Source organism: Solanum tuberosum, unplaced genomic scaffold (genome assembly GCF_000226075.1).
Source record: "Solanum tuberosum cultivar DM 1-3 516 R44 unplaced genomic scaffold, SolTub_3.0 scf00048, whole genome shotgun sequence".
NCBI classification, from domain to species: domain Eukaryota; kingdom Viridiplantae; phylum Streptophyta; class Magnoliopsida; order Solanales; family Solanaceae; genus Solanum; species Solanum tuberosum.
In genome coordinates, this window is record NW_006238976.1 from 964,692 (window position 1) to 991,554 (window position 26,863).

The 26,863-nt window shown below is 31.5% G+C and overlaps 2 protein-coding genes across 2 annotated transcripts; both read left to right on the top strand.

The window, feature by feature from the left end:
* Positions 1-4,794: 4,794 nt before the first annotated feature.
* LOC102588204 (putative RING-H2 finger protein ATL21A) lies at positions 4,795-9,173 on the top strand. Its single transcript, XM_006343798.2, has 3 exons — positions 4,795-5,274; positions 5,726-6,054; positions 8,477-9,173. The coding sequence occupies exons 1-3, from the start codon at positions 4,883-4,885 to the stop codon at positions 8,932-8,934; spliced, it is 1,179 nt and encodes a 392-aa protein (XP_006343860.1). The 5' UTR covers positions 4,795-4,882; the 3' UTR covers positions 8,935-9,173.
* Positions 9,174-10,387: 1,214 nt separating this feature from the next.
* Positions 10,388-20,647, top strand: LOC102588541 (mitochondrial inner membrane protein OXA1-like). Its single transcript, XM_006343799.2, has 10 exons — positions 10,388-10,464; positions 11,238-11,744; positions 12,445-12,535; positions 15,153-15,200; positions 15,611-15,669; positions 16,886-16,961; positions 17,057-17,188; positions 18,557-18,664; positions 19,794-19,848; positions 20,001-20,647. The coding sequence occupies exons 2-10, from the start codon at positions 11,254-11,256 to the stop codon at positions 20,300-20,302; spliced, it is 1,362 nt and encodes a 453-aa protein (XP_006343861.1). The 5' UTR covers positions 10,388-10,464; positions 11,238-11,253; the 3' UTR covers positions 20,303-20,647.
* Positions 20,648-26,863: the final 6,216 nt, after the last annotated feature.

Here is a 26,863-nt window from a genome sequence, read left to right on the forward strand (position 1 = left end):
CATTTATAAGCATTGGGGAACGTGATAAGATAGATGGACGTTAAAGCATGCAGCACCTAGTTGCTTAATTGTTAGTCTTGGATTGATCTCGGACTTCAATTAACCCTCCAAACTTTTCAAAAGCGATAAATATGTGTTCTTTCTTGCCATTCTCTTTCTATGTTATGTCTATCTAAAAAGAATGATGGAAAGTGAATTTCAAGCTCTATAGTCTCGAAAAGGTATTAGCCATTGGTGACCATACTTTCGCAAAAGCATCATTGGATGGTTGTTCCTCTCCTTCCTCTTGAACCTATAACAAAAAATCGATCTCGTCATCAATTCGACTAAGAATTTTGAATCGAAAAGGTAAATTGAACCTTACTTAAGATGAAGAAAGCAAGAGTGGAAACTCCACCGCTTTCTTAAAGCTTTAAACTACTAGTCTTTAAGACTAATATGAATGAAAAGTAAATGTACTAAGATATTTTTTATTATTTTAACACATGAAAAAATAAAATTTAAAAGTCGTCAAAAAAATAAAGGCATCTGACATAAAGTTACCATTCGAAGAATTAAATAATACTATTTTGTCATTATTTATGTAAGTGTTATTTCAATGACTTTAAATTATTGATTATTTTGGCTTGTAATATTTTTGAATATTATATTTGAATTTACATTCGAAATTAATTAGTTTATTTCTTGCACTACGAATTGGATCACATCAATTTAAAATGTGGGAAAAAAATTATTTGCATCTCCTTTTTTTTTGTATCATAATAACGTGAAGATAAATTTCATTAAGTGCTCATAATTTTAGTATTGCTCTTCTCCTTCTTTGTTCACAACTTCAATTATCAAAATGATAATTAAAAAATAAAATCTTGATTGGGAAAATAGCTAGAAGTATAGTAACAAAGAGAATTTAATAATCATGCTTGACTATTGAACAAAAATTCTTTTCAGTCCATATTTTCCCCCCAAATTCTTTATACCGAAGATTATTATTTGTTAATATATACTAGTTTTTGAAGGGTTAAGAAAGAAGGCGCCCCTCGCGCCGTCGTCGCTCGCTCGACTTCAGCTTCGATTTTGGCAAATGATGTGATTGATTGATAATATTTTTGAACAAAATTTATTTAATCAATCTCATTAATTGATTTCCTTTCTCTTATAAATTAATTCAGAATGTTAGTTAATTAACATAATTAATTTCGCGTAACGAAATTTATTTGAAATTCGCGTGTAACGGTAAAAGCGTTCTGAAGGAACTTGTTCCTTCCGAAAGGCGTTACTTTTCCCAAAAAGACACAACGTTTTGGAAAGACACCATTGTCCGAACAGACGTGTTCCTTGCTGCAAATGACTATAAATAAGAGGTCTTTTTCGTTTTTCATTCACTTAAAATTTTTCATCTCTGCATACATTTTCTTACAAAAATAAATTGTCGATTGACAGAGTATGTGTGTACTCTCGTTGTTGTTCTTGCGTTCGCTAAAATTAGTGAAGTTTGAGGTACCACTACTTCTCTAATAGTTAATCCGTTTTATCTTTGGAGGAATTAATCTGTAACCTCGGATACTTGAGAGGATTAAATTTCTTAAGGAAACATAGTGGATTCTGTGGACTCAAATTCTATTTTTCTGTCTGTTTCATCTTTTTTCTGTTTCTGTTTTTTGCTAACCTAAATACAAGAGATAACACTTAATAGTTGTAAAAAAATTTTTGGATATAATATTGTTTGTATATACTCATAAGCTAAAAGTCATATTTAAAGGAATCAACCTTGACAAGTAAGTTGTGAGTAATTAAGCTAGTGTTTGATCATAAAATTTTAAATATTTTTGAGAAAATAAATTTTGGTGAAGTTTGGATTAAAGATTAACATGTGATTGGTCATAGTTTTTGATAATATGTTTCACTTAAAAAAAATGAGACATGATTTATCCCATAAGTTTTTAAAATTATCTAAAGCAATAATATGTTTGGCACGAAAATTACCATTTTAAAGATAATTTATTGTTCAAAAATCATAACACGATATTTTGATAAAAAAATTACTAATAACACAACTATCAAGAGTACCAACTACTACAAGTCGTCAAATTATAATTAGTTACCAAGATTCATTAAAGCAAAATCAATGACTATATTTTGACCTTATTTTAGTACCAACTTTTTAAAAAATGTTTGCAATATTTATGGGTTGTGATGTTAACACTCAAAAACTGGATCCAGCTTGCAATTTTTTCAACCTAAAACACGTCTGAGTAGTTAAATTTCCATAATCATGTTACATTACATTATTTATTTGTTTTCATATATATGGACAAATATATATATATATAACAATATGTTTCTACTTTCATACATATGGACAAATTCAATTACGAGTTTATGACTTATATTTAGAAAAGTTTTTTTAGTCTGAAATGTTCTACAAAAAAGATATTTTTAAAGAGTATCAATTTATACGTGGTGAGTCAATTTGAAAATTACTTTTACGAGCATTAAAACATCAATTGTGTTTGGCTAAGCATTCAGATAATGCTCATAGGAGAAACTCATTTTTTAGCATATAAAAATAACTTTCATTACAACTATTTTGTTGTTTTTTTTAAGAAAAAAGATCAAACAACATAACTCGCTAAATTAAGAAGTTTTTTTATAAGATTATCGCAATATTGGTACCGTTGTTTTGCCCGTACATACTCGTAGAGTCATAGTAGATTAAAAATATTTTGTATATAAAAATTTATATAAACCCAATAATAAGCATAGAAAGTGTCTAATACCACATAATAATAGTTAAATAATTATATTAATACACATTTTCACCTTTATTTTTTATCACTAACCAAGATAATTAATTTAATATAAATATCGAACGTGGATAAAAAAGTTTTTCTATCTAATTTTATAATTTCATTAAAAGGAAAAAAAAATGCTTAAACCATGTGAATTGCGGTCCTTGCAAGTTATATAAATTGAGCTTCATAATTTACATTTCCCAAAATATAGTAATTATGGAATGCACTAATTTTTTATTTAATATAAAGACTATTTTGCAATTTATTCAAACACATACACCATATATATTTTCTTATTAGCCATCATCATCCTTGACGATATGTGAAAGTTGAATGATTAACTATATTAATAAAAAACAGGACTTTTTTAAATAAAGATTGAATTAGAATCTAAAGTTTATGGATTCAATTTTTTTTGTAAATTAATTGATTCTAACTTAAATAATTTATTTACATTTGATAAATTTCTTTAAAATATACAAATTGTAGAATAAAATAATTGAATTTAGTTGAATCCAGACGATCTTACCCAAATATAATTAATAAAATAAGATGACTATGATTTAATATTTTTTACATAATGGTTGAGCCCCGTGCGTGACTCGGCACCTAATTCAATTTGTATTTTACCTAAACACTTTTAATTTAATCAATATTTTACAAAAAAACATTTTAAATTAATATCTTAGAAAGTGACTATAAATAAAGTATACAAACGTGTACGTAATATTTTTAAAATTATGGAAATGATATGCTTTATTCATTGCAGTGTCACTATATAACGAGCATAATTAACTTAAAAAATATTCTCGTTTATGAAAGAAAAAACCAAGGAAAAAAGAACAACAAATTAATTGTTGAATTTGAAAAGTATTTTTTCTACATATAATTAATTTAATATGTAGAAAACATTAAGAAAATCAATAAAATAATACTCTACATTTTGAAACATAGCCTTCTAAACAAACTAATTCAATATGAAACTAGTGAGTGCACATATATTATACATTCTTTCGATTTCTCATCCGATGAGACTTGATATTCATATTGAAAAATTTGAATTCCATTAATATGAATTCACATCATGTGGAAAAAGCGCTTCATAATACTACATTTGTCCCTAATTACTTATCTACTTTTAAATTGACACACCTATTAAAAAAACAATGATTGACATAGTGAGATTACCATTTTACCCCTATTAATTATGAAATGAATGAATTAAAAACTTAAGATTTTCAAGAAGTTCCACCTTTTTCAAAGTAATTAATTAAGGCTATAATAGGTTAAAAAAATTAGTATAAATTATAGGAACCACATATTACAAGTACTAAATAACATCCTATCCCTTCTAGTTTTCTATTTACCAAAAATCCCTTAAAAATGATGTTTGCGGGATACATAGCGTTGTGCACGGGATACATTAGATTTGATACATTCCACATAGCGGGATACATAGCTTTGTGCACGGGATACATAGCGTTTGATACATCCCACATAGCGGGATACATAACGTTGTGCACGGGATACATAGGTAAATAAGGGATTTTTGAAATTCTTGAAATAAGTAGGGATAAATGGATATTAAGGTAAGTAAAGGAGTGTAGTTAAGTAATTTGTCCAAAAAATTATCCTTTCTTGATTTGTCAAAATGGACAAGTAATTAGGAACAACTAAAAAAAGAAAAATAGACAAGTAATTAAGGACATAGGAAGTAACATATATTTTACTACTATTACTTTAAGATAAATTTATGAAGTACAAAATATGTTAGTGCCGATCAACTAGCTACAATGTCTATATTATTTTGATTTCAAATCGAGTATAGTAATTCTAGTAAGTTTGCTTTTTCAACGTAAGATTTTTTGATACGGCTTTAAATTTAGTAGCACTTCAATATCGATATCAAATAGGTGACTTCATATCACAATGTTATAGAATCAAAATACATCTAGAAACTCCAAATACCCAACGACTTATTCAAAGTACCACAATTTCCACTTCCCACAATATTCAAATTTCCATATATTCAAACACCATTTCTGAGCTCCACCAAACTTCTTAACTTTCCATTTTTTTTCTAAACAAAAATGGAAATTACAGAGCTTAAACTGATGATTAACATCATAATTATCTTCTTCTTCTTCCTTAATTTTTCTCCAGTTTCCTCTGTTGATGTCTGCAACCCAACTTCATGCTCAGAAATTGGTATCGGACCGGAAATCCGGTTCCCTTTCCGGCTAAAAGACCGGCAATCGGACCGGTGTGGTTACCCTGGTTTCGATCTTTCGTGCAATGAAAGAGGCCAAACAATCATGTCACTCCCTCATTCAGGTGATTTTTTAGTAACAGAGATTGATTACTCTGCTCAATCTGTAATGCTTTATGATCCGGATTTCTGCCTCTTCAAACGACTCATCGGTTTCAATGTCACAAATTCGCCATTCGAAGCTGATCATCAACGAAATTACACAATCGTCAGGTACTAAATTATAGTATTCAACTGAAAAATGCTACTAATTTCTCTTTAAAATCTGCAGTAATCACGATTTATGTTAGTCTGGAATTCTCACGAAATAGATGAATTTGGTTTGTTCACAGTCTAGATAATCCTTAATTCATTAAGCAGATGAATTTCCTTTATTCACGATCTAGATAGTTTAGGTGATGTAGAGCGTATTTCAATACAAGGAAAGTAGAGAATCGAACTCGTGAAATTTTGAGTAGTTAATGGACTAAACTACTAAGATTCCCGAAAATGCATAATCTCGGGTTCCAACCTCCATCTTTACTATGACAAAATACATCTCATATCTATTGCTAGTGGGAGGTGACAGTTATACTAAGAAATGCGCAAAAGCTTATAACTATTCTGATGCAATAGTTATTTCCAACAGAAGTACTGAATTTGAATTTGCTCTCTGTGTTTTTAGGTGTACTTCAGATGACTGGTTAAGTTATCCAAATTATCAGGTAGCGATTCCGTTGTATTGCCGGGGAGTTACGAGCAGAAATCAGGCGATTTTGGCGATGCCGCCGAGTATGTATGAGCAAGAAAAACCAGTTGGTTGTAAATTGATTAATTCTAGAGTTTCTGTTCCTCTGCAATTGGAGGATTCTCAGTTTTGGTCTCCAATGGAAGGTCTTGTGTTAACTTGGAGTGAACCAAGTTGCAGGATTTGTGAAAATCAAGGCAAACTTTGTGGATTTAAGAGTGACACTGGATCTGATATTGCTTGTTCAAATCCTCCTCCTTCTAAAGGTATGTTATTCAATATTCTCTCTACTGCATCCGTATTTGATCGATACGATATGGATAATAATTTCGAAACCTTAGTAGGAGTCAGATTAACTTACGTGCAACTTAATTATTTTATCAATCATCATTTACCTGTTAGACTAGTTATCCATATTAACTATTGAGTATTCAACTATTAATACCAAATCAACCAGTTAAAAATTAAAATGAAAATACATATCATTTAACTAACTAATCATAAATGTGTATACGGTTGACATATTCTTCGCATACATTAGTTAATTAATATAGTTATCGGTTAACTTTCACTACCACAGATATTGAAATTGGATGACATTTTTGCCCTTCACATCTTAAGTTGTATGTTACAATTTACATTAATCATATAGAGTGAAACTAAACTTTTAGTAGTTAGCTTTCACTAGCTTTGGTATATGAATAGGATGGCATTGCACACTAATAAATACATTAAAGAATGAGTGTATGAAAATAGTATCTGACGATTTGAGAAGATACTTTTATTTGACAAGTATAAGAAAAAGGTTTAAGGGGTATATGCCATAACTTTTCAAAAAAGGAAATTAGATTTTATTTTTTCTAATTTCCTTTTTTAACTAAAATTCTTTTTAAATTTTCAACTTGATTATTGGTGGAGTTGTTGAACTTATAGATGTTAGTATGTCATTTGTGAAGTGTCTTATCACTAGTGTTGCATAGTCCATGTGCATTAATGTTACATCATCTAAAATATTTTTTTAGTTTTGGTAGTTTTGTTTGTAGGGTCAAATAATTGTAGCTCCACCTAATGAAGTTGAAAGTTGATTTTGATTGTTTATTTATTCAAAAACAAGATTGAGTCGTGTTTTATTTTTCCTGTATAAAAATAAGGGAAATTAGCATTTCTAGTCCCTTATAAATCGATAAATTTTAATTTCAATCTCAATGATTTCTGATAATATATATTTAACTTTCAATTAGTTGATAAGTACTTTTGATTTCTTTGACAATGACTCTTTATAAATGTAATGAATTTTAAGTGCTAAATCATCCAATTGTTGAGAATGATATAATTTCAAAATAGTCTAAATATCACACATTTTCTATAATAAGAAACTAAATACTTACATTATTTAATTAAATGTTAGATATGCTTAACTAACTATTTCAATAATCAGAATCATAATTTATCAATAATCAAGAGATAAAATATATAGTTATCCCAAGTAACAAAGAAAATGAAAAATCTAGTTACAAAAATTACCTAACTATTTAAGTGTAGGTTATTGGTTGACTCTACTCTTTTATTGGTTTAGAGTCTTTAGGTAGTGGTTTAATCTAGTCATCTAGACAAGTCAAAAGCGTAATGAAATTAAAGGTTTGATTTTTCGTTATTCATTTCATATTTTATAAAGTCATTTTTCTTCTTTCATTTTAATTATCATCGATAAATAAAGTGACTTTATATAAATATTAACTATTAGTTGAATGTTTAGTTGACAATAAATTTGAGTAGTAAAATTTGACTTTTCTGCAAAAGTCAAAATATAATGCCTATCAAATTTGTCACATTATTGATGACACATAGTGCAAGAATATGAGGCTCTAATTTCACAAAGTTAATAAAATTTTGGCCATATATGGCCACCGCCCATGACCTTCAAAGCTACCATGCCACGTTATAGAGAGCTAATAGTTAAGGAGTTGGGCAGAAAAAAATAATCAATTACTAGCTATAGTATAGACGTTTGATTTAGTTATATGAAATTTTATGTTATTATAGATAAAAGAAAAATAAAGATTTCAACTTGTCAACTTAGAATTTTTTGAAAGAATTCATCAAAATAAAAAAGAATACTTAATTAAAACGCAAGAAAGGACATAACTCATGAGTGTGGATCTGATTTTAGTTCTAGAAAATCAGAAAAAACGATAAGATAGATATAAGATTTGAATCCTCAATTCACTTCTAGAGGTTTATTTAATAGTAATAATTACGTTGTAGTACTTTTTGATTTTAGGTATGAACTCATATGTATTAAGTGGTCCTGAAAAAAATATGGTTATATTCATATACACGATCTATAAAGAGATGCATGAGTCCACGTGGATCAACACCCCTGCATCTAGATACACCTCTACCATAAGTATCGAGACAATCCTAGGTATTTGTTACTTCTAACTACTAGACGTTTGGTAATTTATCCCCTAAGTTTTAGGCTGATGATTTTATCTCCACTTCATTGAACTTTTGGCTACTTTCTTGGATGTTACAATTGTGAATATTCTACTAGTAATCGATTTATTTGATTTAATGGCTACCTTAAATTAAATAATGACTTAGATATATAAGTTTGTAACTAGTTTGGATTCAAGGTAAGGTCTTTAATTGAATATTGTTTAACAATAGTCGATATTCTTTGTGCAGGACTTCCAAGAGGAGCCAAATATGGCATTATAATTGGAGTTGGAGTGCCAGGTTTTGTATGCTTAATAGGACTAATAAGTTTTGCATTTGGTAAATTCAAAGTTTACACTCTTCGTCCTGATTTGAACTCTGATCTCCCAAGAACCATTAATCTACAACCAGCAATCGCCACGAGAGGTCTTAACAGGGCAATCATTGATACATATCCCAAGACAGTGCTCGGAGAGAGTCAACGTCTCCCCAATCCCAACGATGGCACTTGTCCGATATGTCTATCGGACTACATGCCTAAAGAAACATTAAGAACTATACCAGAATGCAACCATTATTTTCATGCTGAGTGCATTGATGAATGGCTTAAGTTAAATGCTACTTGCCCTTTATGTCGAAATACACCAGATCGTTCGTTACATCCTTGTTCATCGTCAACTTCTTTGGTCTCGTCGTCTTCTCCATAGGCCTCAACACACACACAAAAACTCTGTTTTGCTTTGATTTTAATGTCTTTCATAGGGAAATTATTCTTGTTGTATATAAGTTGTGAGTTCCAAGTGTTGTAAATGGAAAGAAAATAAAGGATATAGGATAGAATTCTTTTTGGCATTGTTTTTGTTTAGAAAGGAAATGATTTTGCTCTTTACAAACAAGACGTACACGTGATGTTGCTCTTCTTTTTCCCTTCTTATTTTTTTTGAGAAATTGATTGGACTTTATACCGCACCTTACTTAGGGCCTGTTTGGATTGACTTTTGACTTATGACTATAAGCCATAAGCCATAAGTTAGGATTTCTAACTTATGGCTTTTGGCTTATTTTTGTTATTTTAGCTTTAAAATAAGTGCTTATAAACACTTTTAACTTTACCCAAACACTTCAAAACTGCTTAAAAACTATTTTGATTTAAAAGCACCTAAAATAAGTCAATCCAAACAGGGACTTAGTCTTCCGATGGAACTGGATTCTCTAAAGCTTAAATAGAAGTACCTCTCAGGGAGGATTGAATAAGGAATTTACTTCTCTAAATCTAAAAAAGAGAAAAGACAATTCTAGAAATCTCGCATTGAGCGTAGCTGATATGCGTTTACGGCTAGCCGATCATATCATTCCATAGAGATCTCCTAGATATACAGATAAAATAGATGTTCATGGATAGACATACTTGGTGGACAGAGTTAGTGATATTTACGTAAGAAAAAATATCTCTGTTACTATTATCCTAATTGTGTATCATGATTGTAGTTGACAGTGGCAAAATCAGGATTTTCATTAAGGAGGTTCAAAAATACACTAAAAAGACAAGGGGAGGCAACATCTACTATATATACATAAAAAAATAATTTTAACCTTGTATACACAATGTAAATTTTCACCGAAGGGCCCCTATCTAGCTTCGCTCTTGATGGTTGAACTCTTCTAATCATCTGGCAATCACGCTTATAAATGATATCACATATTGGACCATACATACTCATATTTACTGATACGAGTTCAAGGAACTCAGTAACTTTTGCTTAGATTCTATAAAAATACTATATAAATATGCAATATAACGAAGTGAACTATGAGTTTGATGGAAAAAAATATGTAATTATGAACCTAATAACTAAAATGAACTATGAGTTCAATGATAAATTCAACTTCAAATACTGACTCTGCCCCTCAATCGTTTAAAATGGTTCCTTAGTATTATTATCAACAATTTGGGCCACTCTTTATAGAGTCCAATCCAACTTCCACAAGCCCATAAAACCAGGTGCAAATATCTGACAAGAATATGTTACTGCTATGAAAAGTCAAAAATACCCCAAAAATGGCAACAAAACTCCTCGGAGCCCCGAGACCCAAACGGGTCAACCCACCAAAAAAACCCGTCTGAAACAAAAAAATATCGATCTTACATTTCACTCCTCATACTTTTTTTTTTCTTCATTTTACTTCATAAAACCCCGTAAACCCTTCATTCTTCGCTCTTGCAATCACATATTGCTGTAAGTTTTCAACTCTTAAACTTCAAATTCGTGTATTTTTTGAATCACAAATCACAATAATTGGGATCTGAGCTTTGAATCTTTTCTAATTTTGCTTCTTTTTGTGCATTTTGTTGTGTGAATGAATCTAAAAATGTTAATCTTGTTTTGTGTGAATGAATATAAAGCTCTCATCTTTATGATTTATGTCTGTGTATTTTGCTGTGTGTATGACTTTAAGGGATCGTTTTGGTAGAGTGTATAAAAATAGTACTCTGGTCTCCTCAATTTATGTGGCACAGTTGGAATTTCGAGAGTCAACCAAGTTTACTTTTTACTAGTTTTCAAATATATAAGTTTTATATGAAAAAGCTTATAGCTTCTATGCCCGAATTTACTATCAAAGTTTAGAAGTTTGAATCTCGAAATTTTAGCTGTGCGACATAAATGGAGACTGGGGAATACTGAATAGGGTGTATTAGTATTCACGGTTTAATTTAGCGTATTAAGGGAAATTTTGTTTTTAATAGTGCTTATCCATGTCTTAATAGTCCTTGTATTGCTAATACCATGGTTTGTTCATTGTTGTGTATTGGTTATAGATAGGCTGAAGATCCTACCATACAAAAGATTAAATAACATCATGACTTATACATGTATTAGATTTTCTAATAGATCCTACCAAACGGCCCCTAAAGGTTTCATCTTTATGATGCATATTTTTGTGTATATACTGTCAAGGTTGCCTATGTATGATTTGGGGTGTTTATGTTTGCTGCTGAATCTGTTTATAGGAAGCATATATGAAGAATGGCTTATAGGCGCAGCATAACAACACGAGCGAAGCTTCTTTATCAGCAACAAAGAGTCACTCCTGCATTTTCTTATTTTCATAAGGATGATGATGATCGTAAGAGCTGTCCTGAACCGACTTTTGTGAATTCAAGAATTACCAGTTTTTCCCAATCCCGTTACATGGGAAGTGTAAGTGGAGTTAACAGCTTCATTGGCTCAAGAAGCCCATATCAAGACAGGAGGTTTTGTGCTTCAGGACTTATGGTTCCGATGAGTTATGGGTCCTCTTTGACCAGGAATATGTCAACTGATATTGGTGGTGGGGCAGATAAAATTAATTACGTGACTGATGTTGCCGAAGTACTTGCTGATAAGGCTGTGGAAGCTGTAGTTTCTCAAGCTCCAGCTTTGAACGAGGTGGCAATTGCTGCTGCTGATTGTTATTTGCCAGTGAAGGCATTGATGTATTTGATAGACTACGTTCATATATTTACTGGGTTTGAATGGTAAGAGTAAATGTTGTTGCCTCTAATTTTTCCTGTTATCTCATTGTGGTGTTTTTACAGTACATTTGGATTGGGGTAGTTGGAAAGAGAAATGAAGGATATAGTTATTCACCTCTTGATAATATTTAGGTGAGAAAGAGAGTGATGACTAGATACATTAATAACTCAATGCACTCTTGGTTTGGGGCTGGAAAGGGGTACAAGAACAAGAAGCATGATTCTATCTCTTTTGTTATTCCCATAGTCCTTTTATTATACATTTTTTTAACTGAAAGACTTCATAGAACCTTAAGATATATAGTTTTAAGTTGAAGATATCATTGCAATTGAAGCATCTCACATGTATTCAATTGGGCTTGCAAAATTTGTTCTTTTATACTCTGCATAAACTTAGCTGGGCTCCAAAACTGCAGATCTTTCATTTGAAATAATTGAACTTGCTTGGACTTAATGTTGGTAGTAGTTCTTGTTTGAGAGATATGTTTGAAAGTTCGAGATTTTATATTTTAGCTGAAATACTTTAGAACCTTAGGTCCTTAAGAGTTTCTTTCTCTCTCACTCATTCTCCCCACTTCCCCTCCTACCACATTTTTTTTGTAAGTTTTGTTTCTAAGTTAAAATTAAGTCATCATGCTTTGTTAGTTATTAAGTGACAACTTTTACTCCTTGACTTCATCTTGAAAATTTTGATGTTGTACAGGTGGGGATCCATAGTTGCTACGAGTATTATGATTCGGTTGTGTACTCTTCCATTTATGATTAATCAGCTTAAAGCTACTTCAAAACTTACGGTAAGTTTCTGTAGTGCATTTTAACCTTGCTAATGTATCAGTTTGTTTATATAATAACATCTTAAGGCAGTTGGTGAAATAACTATACTAGAATACGTATGATTGTACCATTCCTTAAAGATTAAGAAAAAGAAAAAGGTTCCCGTAGAATCTTATACCCACATAGGACCTCCATTATATGCACAAAACTTAATGAAGGAAACTGAGAAGGGAAGAAGTTCAAGTATGGCAACATATACTAGTTACAAATGTGCTGAGCAACAAAAATTGTCCAATTGGTTTCCCAACTTAACTTTTGTTGGGACTGAAGGAATTTAAAAAATCCTGACCTCAGGCCAGGTTCATTTGTTAGCTACACCTATGTTGGCACCTGTTTCAAGTAATTGCTTGGTCTTTTGCACTCCTAAATTTAATTTTGAAGCAATTAAGATAAAGCCCATTGCTCGTAAATTGAAGTATCTGCTAGAATGAACCATCAGTGTCATATGTAACAGTAGCCTTTGGCTGGAAATACCCATTTTAGTTGTTACCTGAAAAATGAAGAAGTGGGGAAAAGTGTAGTAACGTCAGATAGTTTTCTTTGAGAACTTAGTAACATTAGACAATCATGTCAAAGTTGTTTCTATGTTCTGGAAGAAGTCCTTTGCAGTCATTAATTTGTATATAAACTGTCTTTTTTTTTTGGGTAGCTGGTAATGTATATAAACTGTCTTTTCAAGTATTAGATTTCCATTACGTAACCCTGTAAATGGCAACACCAGTTCACAATGTGTTTAGAAGCGAAAAGCGCAAAAAAACAACAATGTCCACGAGGCTTGAAATGAAAAGTATGAAGTGGACTTTATGGTTGTTTGAGATGAAGCACCCAGATTTTGGAAAATTAGTTAGTATCACAATCATCAAAATACCACTCCTGCTAATTTCACTTTGTTGTCGTAGTTTGATTGGCACAAAGTTTAATAAAGAAAGGAAGACTTTTGAAACTTGTGATCTTAAATTCATCAACAACATACCCCCATAGAGGTTGTTTCTGATAAATCCTCGGCTCATGTAAAGCATTTCCAAATCAGTAAGAAAAGGAAATTCAGTAGTGAAGAAACATATAGAAAATAATAGAGAAAGAACAATATCAGCAACAACTTGTGATCTTAAATATGGAATAAAATTTGTGTGGCTATAAATTTTTGGAACTTATGGTTGTAAACATGTTATAAGAAAGTCAAGTTAAACTTCATTTTATTGTTATGTTTTTGGTGTAATCAAGTATACTCCAATGACACTGTATCAGTAATTGATGTTTTAGACTCAATATAGACTGAAACAAGTGGAAACTGAGACATCCGTATATAATGGTTTCAGTACAACCCTTGTACTGTTTTGTGATATTATACAAAATTACCTATTTCAAAAAAAATGTTATAACATTGGTGTGGCTACAAAAACTTCTCATTAGGAGATATAAGTATGTGCCATTCTTTTTGGAACAAGCAAATAAGGGAAGTGTCAAACAAAGTGGAAAGGAGGGATCAACTAATTTTAGTATCCAATACACAATAATGCCGATATTAACCCTATTCCTCACACATGAAATTCAAAGAACCAATAACTTCTTGCTAAATCACTTTGCACGTCATTGTTTGAATGGAATACTTCTCTAATATTGCATGGCTCACTGACGAAGCTATGCCTTCTCCTGGTACAAGTCAACAATGCACTGTACTTGAATTGTTCGATACACCTACTTACTCAAGTTTGACTTTAAAGTCCAGATTTTATCTTCTTCGAGCTGTATGATCTCATAATAGCAGCACTCGTGCTCAACAGGATAACTTTTTTATCTGGTAGTTGTTACTTGTCCAAATGACCAGAAAGTATTTAATTTGAAGTCAACTAGTTCTGTTCAATGTTGCGTTTTCTACAAAATGGAAGTACGTCTTTGCAATAGGGATTAGGTGGGGTATGCTGCTGTCTAGTTTAGCATAATGCAAAAGTTATATTTTCTTCTTATGGATCTTAGTTTGTTGACTTCTTGACATAATAAGCAAAAGGGAATTAAAAGAAAATATGCAGACAATGCGTCTATGTTTCTACCTTTTTTTAATAATTGAACAAAATTTATTAATAACCACCAAGACTGTTAACATTCACACTGGATGTGCTTGAAACTTTTTGAAATTTCATATTCAAAAGAGTTCCTCGTAGGCAGGATATTTTCTACTCCTAAAGCTGCAGTTGCTTCGAAAATACCAGGATAAAAACTCTGTTAATACTTTAGGGCTATTCATACCCTTACTTTAGGGCTATTCATACCCACGGCCGGCTCTGATGCTGCGTGCGCCTCGAACCCAGGCGTCAACACCGCCGCCATCGATGACAAACATATAACCTCAAGGGTATACACAACCTAAAATATTAACGGTAAGGGTATGAATAGCCCTAAAGTATAACGGAGGGTATTGACATACCATTTATAATAGTTCGGGGGTATATTTGTCCTTTTTCCCTAGAAATAAACATGAAACTATTGGTACTTTTCCTTCTAAAGTTTATGTGCTCCACCTTGTCCTGTTTTTAATTTCATTCATCTACCATTTCTTAACTTGCATGTCTTGTGCAGCTTCTGAGACCAAAGTTGGAAGTGATTAAAGAAGAGATGCAAAATAAGGTAGGTTGATACCAGTCTCCTCTCATTTTCATTCCTGTTTGATTGAGCTAGCCAATTACTAAATTTCTTTCCCTGTCATGTAGGTCATAGTAATGACATCTGAAGAAATATTATTTATGTGATCCAGTCACTGTGTATTCGATGCTTCTTTGAAATTCATTGATTATTACACTTAGTGTGTTTTTTTGTTACACGATTCTTGAAATCTAAAACCCTCCCTAGTATCATCTATAAGTAAGTAATCCATGCATGGACATGCCCACACGCACTTGGCTTCTCTACTGTCAGAGTTCTTGCCTCAAATTATAAACAACTCACGTGTTTCCTTTCCTTCTGGATGCAAGAATTATGTGGTTATATTTTTACCTACCAAAAGTTTTAGCTGACTTACCTTTGTTACCTTTTAACAGGGTATGGAGCCAGCGGCTGTTGCTGATGGTCAACGAAGAATGCAAGAATTAATGAGGGAGTAAGCAACTTTTCCTTGTTGATCTAATGAAATTCTATATGCCCTGTTCTGCAGATTTTTTGTTTTGAAGAACTTAACTAGCATCTCATATGAAAGCCTTGTGTATATAATTACCCGTATCTCTCCTTCTCAAAAAAAATTACCCTGCACCCTCTACTGGTTGTGGTTGGAGGATAGAGGTACCAGGTGGAATAGTCGGCCTTCCCGAGAGCTGGCTTGGACATCTGCCATTTTTATAAAAGTTAACTAGCTTCTCACATAGATGAATCCACCAATTCTTTCCTTTTCTTTTAGTGTTATATTTTTTTCTTTTCTCGAGCCAGTCTGTATCTACTTTGAGCTGCATATCTACCCATCACCATCCCCTTACTTAAGTATTGAACTTCTCATCACTTGCATCTGGTTTGCCTAACAACTATAATCCTGAATCTCCTCTTATCCTCACATTATCCGTCGGAAGTAGTCCAGTTGAACTTCAAAATGTTAGTCTTATTAAATGTTGAGTGTTTGAATGCAAATATTATTTATCTGTAGATTATGCAACTTTCTTTCAGCTGGATGGAAATGATGCCTCCACGGCCTTAAGCAACTGAAAAAATTGAATGGGCGTTCTGATTATACTTGTACATATGTCGTAAATCAACTATGTTAAATATGTTCTTTTTGAAAGACATTATTCCAATCAATGGTGAGCTTGTCAGCTTGACATAAGTAATTATCTCCTGCTTTGAAGCATTTCAGTGTTAGTTGTACTTTTCTTACCTTCACTTTGTAGTTAGCCTTTTCCTAGTCTCAGCTCAGTTGTGTTTTGCTTTGCTACTTTAGTTTCTGTCCAACAGTTTCTCAATGTAATCATGATGGTATTGACACTTGCGGAGAAATGATGATTAAACAGGTTGCTTTACCTAAGTATCAACCTATCTGATTGCGTGTGAATCCTAAACTAAGCAATCTAGTCTTCAGCAATGTTGTTTCCATTGGCGTTTCAAAACATACATGGTGACATATCAGCAAAACCTTCAACTTATTTTGCATGGTTTAGACAAGAAGTCAATCTTCAAGTCAACAGTTCGATGGAATGCTTTTATTATCTGATGTAGATAGAAAATACAAGTAGCTGCAGCCACATACTTCCAAAAACAATTCCTTTGATAATGCTCTCGGTGAAATATTTGATTTGATGAGTGTCTTTATTAAATCATTGTCATGCTTGCAGATACGGAGTAACTCCATTCACTCCCTTAAAAGGACTACTAATACAAGGCCCGATCTTCATCAGTTTTTTTATGGCTGTAAGATTATCCCTTCACTATCTGTATTGTTGGTTGCTCCCATCCCAATATCTCTTGCATAATTAGACCCTTTATGGTATCTCTTGAAAATGCAGATTAGGAACATGGTGGACACTGTTCCTTCTCTCAAAATGGGTGGACCATTTTGGTTTACTGATCTAACTACTCCAGATGATATGTATATCCTTCCAGTTTTGACGGCTTTGACATTCTGGATAACAGTGGAGGTAAAGTTATCAGTTATCTCAGTCTATTAATTTTCTCTTTTTTTCTTTGAGAAGGTAACATTTTTGTATAACTATTTGCTGCATAAAAACTACAGCTGTCCATACTTACAGGGGAGTATAGGAAGATGTACTAAGCTATAACCTACTTACAGAGATCCTAGAACATCAATATAAGATTCTATGTCTTCCATATATTTATGTTTACACCAAAAATAGAGAAGGGCTAGGCACTTCATCTTCAGTTTCTGGATAGAGCTATGATTGTGTCCCGTTAACTTGCCGTGTAATAAAAGATGGTTGATTGTCTCTGATTCTTCTATGCGCATATAACATTTAGAGCATAGGTGGAAGCCCCTTTCCAAGTCCTTCATGAGATAGGACCGCTTTCCTGGCCACGAGCCAAGTGAAACAAGGGACTTTGTGAGGAATTTTGACTTTCCAGATTAGTTTCCATGGCCAACAATTAATCTGGTTGTTAGAATGGTTGAATTCCTTGTAAGCTGACTTGACTGAACTTGTTTATCCACTTGCCATGTAAGATTGTCTTCCTGAGAGGAGGGGCCTTTGAATAGATTGAGAGTATTGTAGAATTTTGCCAAGTTATCTATCTCCCAATCATTAAGGTGTCTTCTGAAGCTTAGATCCAGCCATGAGCCATCCCAGACTTCTCCTATAGTGGCATCTTGTTGTTGATTCAGGCTGAAGATAATCGGGAAGAGTCGCTTTAGTGGATGTTGACCTAACCAGCTGTCTGACCATTTTCTCTTCTTTTTTTCCTGCTTCATTAAATATTCTTTATCCTAGTGGAGTAATGGTCCAATGGTTTATTATTCTGGATGACTGGCGATTATTTGATGTTGTGTTGGGTTCAACAGGAGAATATCTAATACTGTTAAAGAAAGAAGACAATAGGTAAAACAGTAACAAAAAATCATAAAACTTCAAATTTTTTGTTACTGCTAAGATATAGCACCCGAGTCTAACTCAATCTGAAAAGCTAGCTCATGAGGGGAGGATTACCCAAGTCCATATAAGCAAAACACCACTGGTACAAATATCTGTTGTTATCTTATAGAATCACTAAAGATATTTGTTCAGATTGCACCAGAGAGGTAAAGAAAATAGACAGGGAGAGAGAGAAAGATAGACGGAAAAATATATAGAGAGAAATGATGACGGAATCAGCACCTGTAAATATGCCATTATCAAGTTAATGTTGAAACTTCTTGAAGATTTGGTGCTCGTCTCCTTTTTGTTGATATCAAGTTCAATACTCAAGCCATCATTAGCAGCTATCTGTTTTTCTTAACAGTACTTTAGAGCATATTATTCTGGTCAATTTTGTTAACTAGAGTTGTTCTCTTGCAGTTGAATGCTCAAGAAGGATTGGAGGGAAATCCTGCTGGTAAAACTATAAAAAATGTTTCACGGGGCTTTGCTGCGCTAACTGTCCCACTTACTGCTAGTTTTCCTAAGGTGGGATATGCAACCAACTTGTTTATAATGGTTCATAGTTTATTTGTCCTATTTATGCATGATGACAAATCTACAAAATCTGTGTACGTAGAAGTTTTTGATGTGCCTTTGTTGCCAACTTCCTTTTCTCCTTTTTTCCTTGTTTTCCTGTTCTTTTCCTGGTGGTCTCCTAATTGTAGCCAAATTCTTTTTCTGGTTGAATTGTTGGATAAATTAATAGCCTTACTTCTGGTAGATGCACAAGTTTGTTTTATATCTTTGACTTGTATGAAAAGTATGGCCTATGGTGGTGGTGGTATATATAGTTATTGATCAAAATATTGAGAGGAGCAGTATCCCCTTTCTCTCTCTCTCTCTCTCTCTCTTATTTTGGGGTTGGAGGTTGGGGGGTTGGGTGATGAAGGATACAAGCTATCACGTGTTAAGATTAAATTTTGATGTTCATAGTTGAAGGAAATTGAGATTTTTTGTTGAAGATGAATTTGGCTGCTTTGTGAAGATGAATTTGGCTGCTTAAGTTTCTTGATGACCTGCCAACTGTATGTTTGTCCATTTCCGGATTTAAAACATACTACCTTTTTTTTTCTTTCTTCTGATCCATTTTATCATCTTAAACATTCCATCTTTTCTTAAATCTTAATCTCACGTGGACTTTATGTTTGATATATTGCTTGCGCGTGTCAAGTTCTCGTGATTATGTAATTTTGGTTTTAGTCTTTGAGCATGCAAACAGCATATCAAAAATAGAGAACACCTTTTCTGCATGTCTGCACACGTAGTTTTAAGAGAGATGTTCTTCTGATATTGCTGGAACACGTAATCAAAGAAATTGTCAGTGTGATTGGCCATATGTGTACATTGCTACTAGTGTCTCGCTGGATTTTTTGAGGTTGTTAATAGGCATAGTTTTATCAAGAATGTATCATCCATCTTTTGCCACAAAAAAGTTTGGTGTAATCGAGAATTTTGTACATTGTTTACATCCATCTTTTGCCATGTTTGTTTAAGAGTTCATATGTGCAGTATAATCTTTGTACATGCCGTTCGATATATGGTATTTTTTTCGTTGCTCATAGTGATTTGTTTGTAAAGCGAGACTTTTTAATACACAGCATTTGAATCAATGCAGGCAATTTTCTGTTACTGGATAACCTCAAATCTTTTTTCACTCTCCTACGGTTTGGGTTAGTATATGCTATATAACACTCATTCCTGCTGAAATATTCATCTGCTCATTGCAATCTTTGCGTTTCGCGAATCGAAATTTGGAATTTGTGAAGGTGAGAGTAAATGCAATCTCTCTATAACATATCTCACTTTTCATCTTGTGTGTCAGTGATAAAAAGTCACGCGGTCAAGAAGGCACTGGGTATTCCTATAATACCTTACAGTCCTCCAACTTCAACAGAACAAAAACCGGCGCTCCCATTTTTTGAAACACTCAAGAAATATGCAGCAGCACAACAACATATAGCAGCAAAGCAGAGCGCAGCATCACAGCAACCGGCTTTATCATCGCCTCCTGTAGAAGAATCAAGACCCACAAGTCAACGAATATCAGCATCCTCGGTTCTTAGTCAAAGGGTCAAAAGTTTAGAAAAAGAAGTGAAAGGAAGAAAGAAGAACAAGAAGAGGTAAACACTCGAATGCTAGTTATAGGTTATCGCTAGTGCATACATATACACAGTTAAAAGCTGTATTTGTTGAAATAATCGGGGGAGAGAAGCTCAATGATTTTTGGCAATTTTGCGCGTTTGCACCCTCTCGAGTGTTGGGGAGTAAGCAAAGATTTTGTTTCGTTCGAAAGTATTTCGAGGACCATAGTATCTTTATTTCTCCTCATTAGACATAGTTAGAGAAAGATTATCCATTTAGAGATCTTGTAATGTTATGCTATATTTCTGTAATTGGCAAATATCTCCAATGCACATTTCTGAGACAAAATGAATACTCTAATGCTAATGTTGTTTTTTTGGCTGTCCATCTTGTCACTTCTTTGCCGTTATATTTTTAACTTTCTAGTCTGTCTTGATTTCTCGTTTTAGTTGCTTTGTATCTTGCTAGTTTACAGTTATATCTGTCTTAGCAAACATGCTTCGTTTTCCTTTCTTTTGAGCTGAAGGTTTATCGAAAACATCCTCTATTCTACAAAGGTAGAGCCGTAGAGGTATGGTATGCGTACATCCTATTCTCTCCAGATCCTGCAAGTGGGTAGGTTATCGTTGTCATTATTTCTTGTAGAGGAAAGAGATGCTTCAATAGTGAACTTAAAGGATGATTGTATCTCAGCAATCAATACATTATATGTTGTTTTTCAGCTGAAAAGTGATGTAAAGTTAAAGATTTGTGTTAGAATGGGAAATCAGGATTCAAATTCCAACAAAAAAGATTACGATAGAAAAAATTGTTCGTATTGGGAGAGTAGCGCTAGAGACATCTTTATCTGAGAAGGAAGTTTCGTTGTCCAGTTCCTCATAAATGATGTTACGATCGGCCAACTCCAATTACATGTGCATTTCAAATTAAAGAGAAGGTCAAGAAAGAAGGGCTCGAAAGAGGTCACAAGTGAGGAAGCTATAATCTAAATTAATTTTTTTTTAAAAATGTTAGGTGATTTTCTATCGTATCTTTAAACTTTTAGGCGAAGTTACTTGATAGGACGGTACCTAGTGGAATAGTTAACAATAGTTAAAATATGCATAAATTAGTTCAGAGTTGGATTAATTTGAAAACATTGAAAATATTACTTTATTTCGATTTAATAAAAACACTTACTCATATTTCTCTCTCGATCATTTTCTGACACCTAAGACTAAACATCAATTATACGAGTATTGTAGTAGAATAATTATGTCAATCGTTGTTTTTTAAGAGGCGTGAAAAGTCTAAACTGAACAAATAAAAGTGAAAGGAAGGAGTATTTTTGAACCAGTGTTAAATCACAACCAATAACAAAACAAATCTTGTTTGACATGCACAATATCTTCACAGACTGTTGAAGAATCTGAAAAATTTATAACTTGCATTTATTTATTGTTTAGAAAAAATGTAACAGCTATGAAACTGCATGCATTTTATTGTAAAAAAATTATTGGGCAGGCCTAGTGACTGCTTTAACTACTAAATTAATTCACAAGCTTGTTATCGATATGAGTCGTGATGGTATGAGTCGAAATTTCTTTACATTCACTAAGACGTTTCGGATTTGAACTTCTAAGGATGATAAAAGAATCTTATTAAAACTTTTGCTTCCAGAATGAGCTCTACCATATGCTAATCTAAATTTAATCGATTCTCGATATGAATATCAGATAGATACAGAAAAAAATCACAAGCTTGTTCATTATTTAATGCTGCTGCACTTTGAGAAGAAGTTACTCAGCGACACATTAAAATCTTGGCTTTGTTTTTATTTGTTTGAATTTTATATATTGAGGTGATAGGATCGATGTGAAATGAAGTAAAAATATATATTATTTCACAATTATTATATTTTAATTTGTTGTAATAGCTAATCATACACATATATTACATTCTTAGTTATTGATTCGTATAGACGATTATACGATAGAAAGGAGTAATTGATAAAGACCAACTCGATAAAGACATTGAAATATGACAGAAATAAAGAAAATTGTGTTAAGTTTGTGTTTTTTATTCTATTGATGACATATAATCATCTTTTTTTCGTTAAATAGGGTAGAGGGGGCTCTAATTTGACTTTTCATAAATTTTATTTTTTCTGCCCTCTATCAATATATAAGAGTTAAACTTTTAAAACATGTATTTATATCTTGTCATATCACGATAATTTCTAATAATTTAATTTAATAACACGTTGACATCAATTTATCTTTAATTTTATTATCAATAATTTTTGAGATAGAACACTTTTGCATAATCATGGCTTTTTAATATCTTTTTATACCATTATTAGTTTATTAGATACAATATTTCTTTTACTTGGTGAAAGTGTTTTTATGATGATAAACCAAAAATTAAAGGGATCCCACGTGTGCATCGATGTCAAATTAATATAAAATTATACATATAGTAATCTTGAATTTATGATTTTTATATATAGTAATCTAGAATTTAAGACTTTTATTTGCTTAAGACTAAAGAGTTGATAGAGATATAATATGAGACATTTATACAAGCTAAATATTGTTAATTATATCTTCGAATACATTAATTTACGGCTTAAATTATGTATATTCATCAAAATAACATGACATAATATTTCCATGTTTCCACGGTACATATATCCTCGCCCTTTATTTTAGACGTTTGGATATGTAATATAAAATCGTGATTTTAAATCGATATTTGAATTTGTGATTTGACAATCTTCTAAAAAAATAAAAAAATTGTATGACATCTTAAGCGAATCTTACAAAGAAATAAGAAAAATTAAGTGTAAAATATTGCACAAATCCATATGGTACACACATTTTTTTACCTCGATAATCGTATAGCCCAAAATCAAATATGTGATATATGCTGAGTCAAAACAAATACTACTTAATACTCTCTCTGTCCCTAATTACTTGTCCACTTTTTTCTTCTATAGTTGTCCCTAATTACTTGTCCATTTTGACAAATCAAGAAATGACCAATTCTTTTTACCTATTATACCCTCAATTAAATGACTAATTATTTTGAAAAATGTAGAACTTTTCATCCACTTCATAATTAATAGGGGTAAAATGGTAAACTCACTATGTCATTAATTATTTTCTTAATAGGTGTGCCAATTCAAAAGTGGACAAGTAATTAGGGACAGAGAGAGTATTAAGTAGTATTTGTTTTGACTCAGCATATATCACATATTTGATTTTGGGCTATACGATTATCGAGGTAAAAAAATGTGTGTACCATATGGATTTGTGCAATATTTTACACTTAATTTTTCTTATTTCTTTGTAAGATTCGCTTAAGATGTCATACAATTTTTTTATTTTTTTAGAAGATTGTCAAATCACAAATTCAAATATCGATTTAAAATCACGATTTTATATTACATATCCAAACGTCTAAAATAAAGGGCGAGGATATATGTACCGTGGAAACATGGAAATATTATGTCATGTTATTTTGATGAATATACATAATTTAAGCCGTAAATTAATGTATTCGAAGATATAATTAACAATATTTAGCTTGTATAAATGTCTCATATTATATCTCTATCAACTCTTTAGTCTTAAGCAAATAAAAGTCTTAAATTCTAGATTACTATATATAAAAATCATAAATTCAAGATTACTATATGTATAATTTTATATTAATTTGACATCGATGCACACGTGTCAGAGGCAGAAATCTGATTACAGGTCTAATCAAACTCAATAGCTTTTACTCAAATTTATGTATTTGTATAGAAAAAAAATCATTAACTATGTATGCATATTAAAATTTAGAAAAAAAAACTCAAAAACTGAAATTTTGATTCCGCCTCTCTATTTGAACTATGACAATAATACATTTTGCATTTGCTTATCATGATGTCCTTAATATGTAAGATACCATATTTTCTTAATAATTTTAGAGAGGGTTCTACAATTTTATTATATTGATGTACATATAACATATATTAAGAAGTCAACTAAAATACTTTTCCCATTATTTGTGTTATAAGTAATTGATAATGATAATTACTTTGTAGCCCACGATGTCCATGTTCTATAGACGTGTGGGAAAATTCATACTATTTATTAATTTCTTGAATTTTCATATTTGACAAAAGTTATGGTCCTCCATCTACAAATAGATTATTCAATTTGAAATCATTAAATTCTTTTTATCAACCCCCACTCCTTCCCTCGTTATAAGATAATTGAGTTGAGTGTCATTTGAAAATAATTTTTTTAAATTTTTACACGATAAAAATAAATCTGTCGTAAATTTTATCCTTTTCAGATATTATATGTGAAATTGACGAAAAATATGAGAAAACTGACTACATAAATAGTTATGAAAGCCACTATTATTTCAATTTTCTGTCGATAAGAAAGATGAATCTTTTAGTTTTTTTTTTTTAAATTTCTGATACAGCACTTTCGTCATAATATACAACTAATATAATTAGGTTAGCAATAGCTTTATACATGCTATAATAACACATATTATTAATTAAGAATTAAGATTTAACCAAAATGTTAGGCTTTCCAAAGTCATAGGAATTAGTTTGAAAAGACACAATATCAACACAAAATCATTAACAATCAATTTATATAACTTATTTTTTTTAGATTACCTTATTCTAGTTTTATTCCTAGTTACTATGTAATGCGGATTTAATTATCATAATAACCTGATTATTAAATAATTACTCCCTCCGACTCATTTTAAGTGTCTTTCTATTCTTTTAAACATGATTAAAAATAAATACATTTTTTTTTTCTATCCAACATAAGTTTGTATAATAAATTGTGTGATCGACTTTTCAAAAGTTATTCTTTTATGATTTTAATTAATGTAAATAACTATTTTTTTAAATGAGTGGTGCCATATTCTAAAAAACATCTAAAATGGACCCAACAGAAGTACGATATTTATATCATACCCAGAAACCAAAAAATTAATATCATAACAAAACAACCACCAACTTTCCTTCGTTTCATATTAATTATCCCATTTCCTTTTCACACACGTCTTTTAAAAAATTATAAAATAAATATATTTTTTCATTAATTTATTCTTAACTTTTTTCTTTTTAATATAGCGAATATTACATTGTTTACTTTCAAAACCAATTAATTTCGAGAGTAAACCAAAAAATTACTCCATCTTGATTATATAAATTGACAAGTATTAATAATATTGATAACTAATATGAGACGAATGGAGTCCAATTAAAAAAATACATTGTCATTTTGAGACGATTTGATTTAGTTATATGGACAACAACTAACACGTTTTTATCTGCTGAAGTCGCGATAAGCAAAGTTACTTAATACTTATCCTAATACGAGGCAACAATTATTCAATTATAGTAGATTTACGAGTAAATTGGTTGACTTAATACTTATCCTAATACAAGGCAACAAATATTCGATTAATAGTAGATTTCGAGTAAGTTGATTGACTTAATACTTATCCTAATACAAGGCAACAAATATTCGATTAATAGTAGATTTCGAGTAAGTTGATTGACTTAATACTTATCCTAATACAAGGCAACAAATATTCGATTAATAGTAGATTTATGAATAAGTTGATTGACTTAATACTTACTAGGGGGTGTGCATTCGGTTTTTTGGTTTGATTTTATACTATTCAGTTTGGGTTTTCGGTTTTTGGTTTTGAAGAAGTGTAACCCAATCTGAACCAAAATAAATTTGGTTTGGTTTGATTTTTCTCTTTTTGGTTTGGGTTTTTTCGGTTCGGCTAATCGGTTATGTCAATAATTAGAAACATAACAAAGTTATATTAGCAATTTGGAAAAAATAATATATATATCACAAGTAAAACGTAAATACAATACTTAAAAGTATATCAATTATAGATGTCCAAACATAAAAGGTAACTAAAAAGGGACAAAGTGGTTAACTCCAACTTAATTCTAAATCCGAAACCAAACCAAAAAACCAAACAAAGTAAATTATAAATCCAAAACCAAGCCAAAAATCCAAAAAACCAATCCAAATTAGAATTCGGTTTGATATGGTTTGGTTTTTCGGTTTAATCCAAATAGTGCACACCCCTAATACTACCCTAATACAAGGCAATAAATATTCGATTAGTAGTAGATTTACAAGTAAGTTGATTGACTTAATACTTATCCTAATACGAGGCAACAAATATTCGATCAATAGTAGATTTACAAGTAAATTAGCCAAAATACCATCATTTTTTTTAAAAAAATGGAAAAATAACGAAGCAAAGAAATCTCTTGGAAAATAAATTAAACAATAAAATCTGAAAATAAAAAATAATAATTAAAAAGGAGTAAATTTAGGGTTCCTGGAAAATTCCAGCAAATCACAGCTGCCTGTTTTTAGCAATAAAAAGAAAAAATTAATAAAAATAAAATACAAGTGGACCAAATTTTGCCATTGGTCAATAATCTCTGTTAGAAAATAACTTTTTCGTTTCTTACTTGGTCAAAAAAAGGCCAAAATTCAAGAAACTCCCTCCTCAGTCACAGAGAATATATACAAAATTCAGCTTACCTATCCCCACCCAACTACCCAC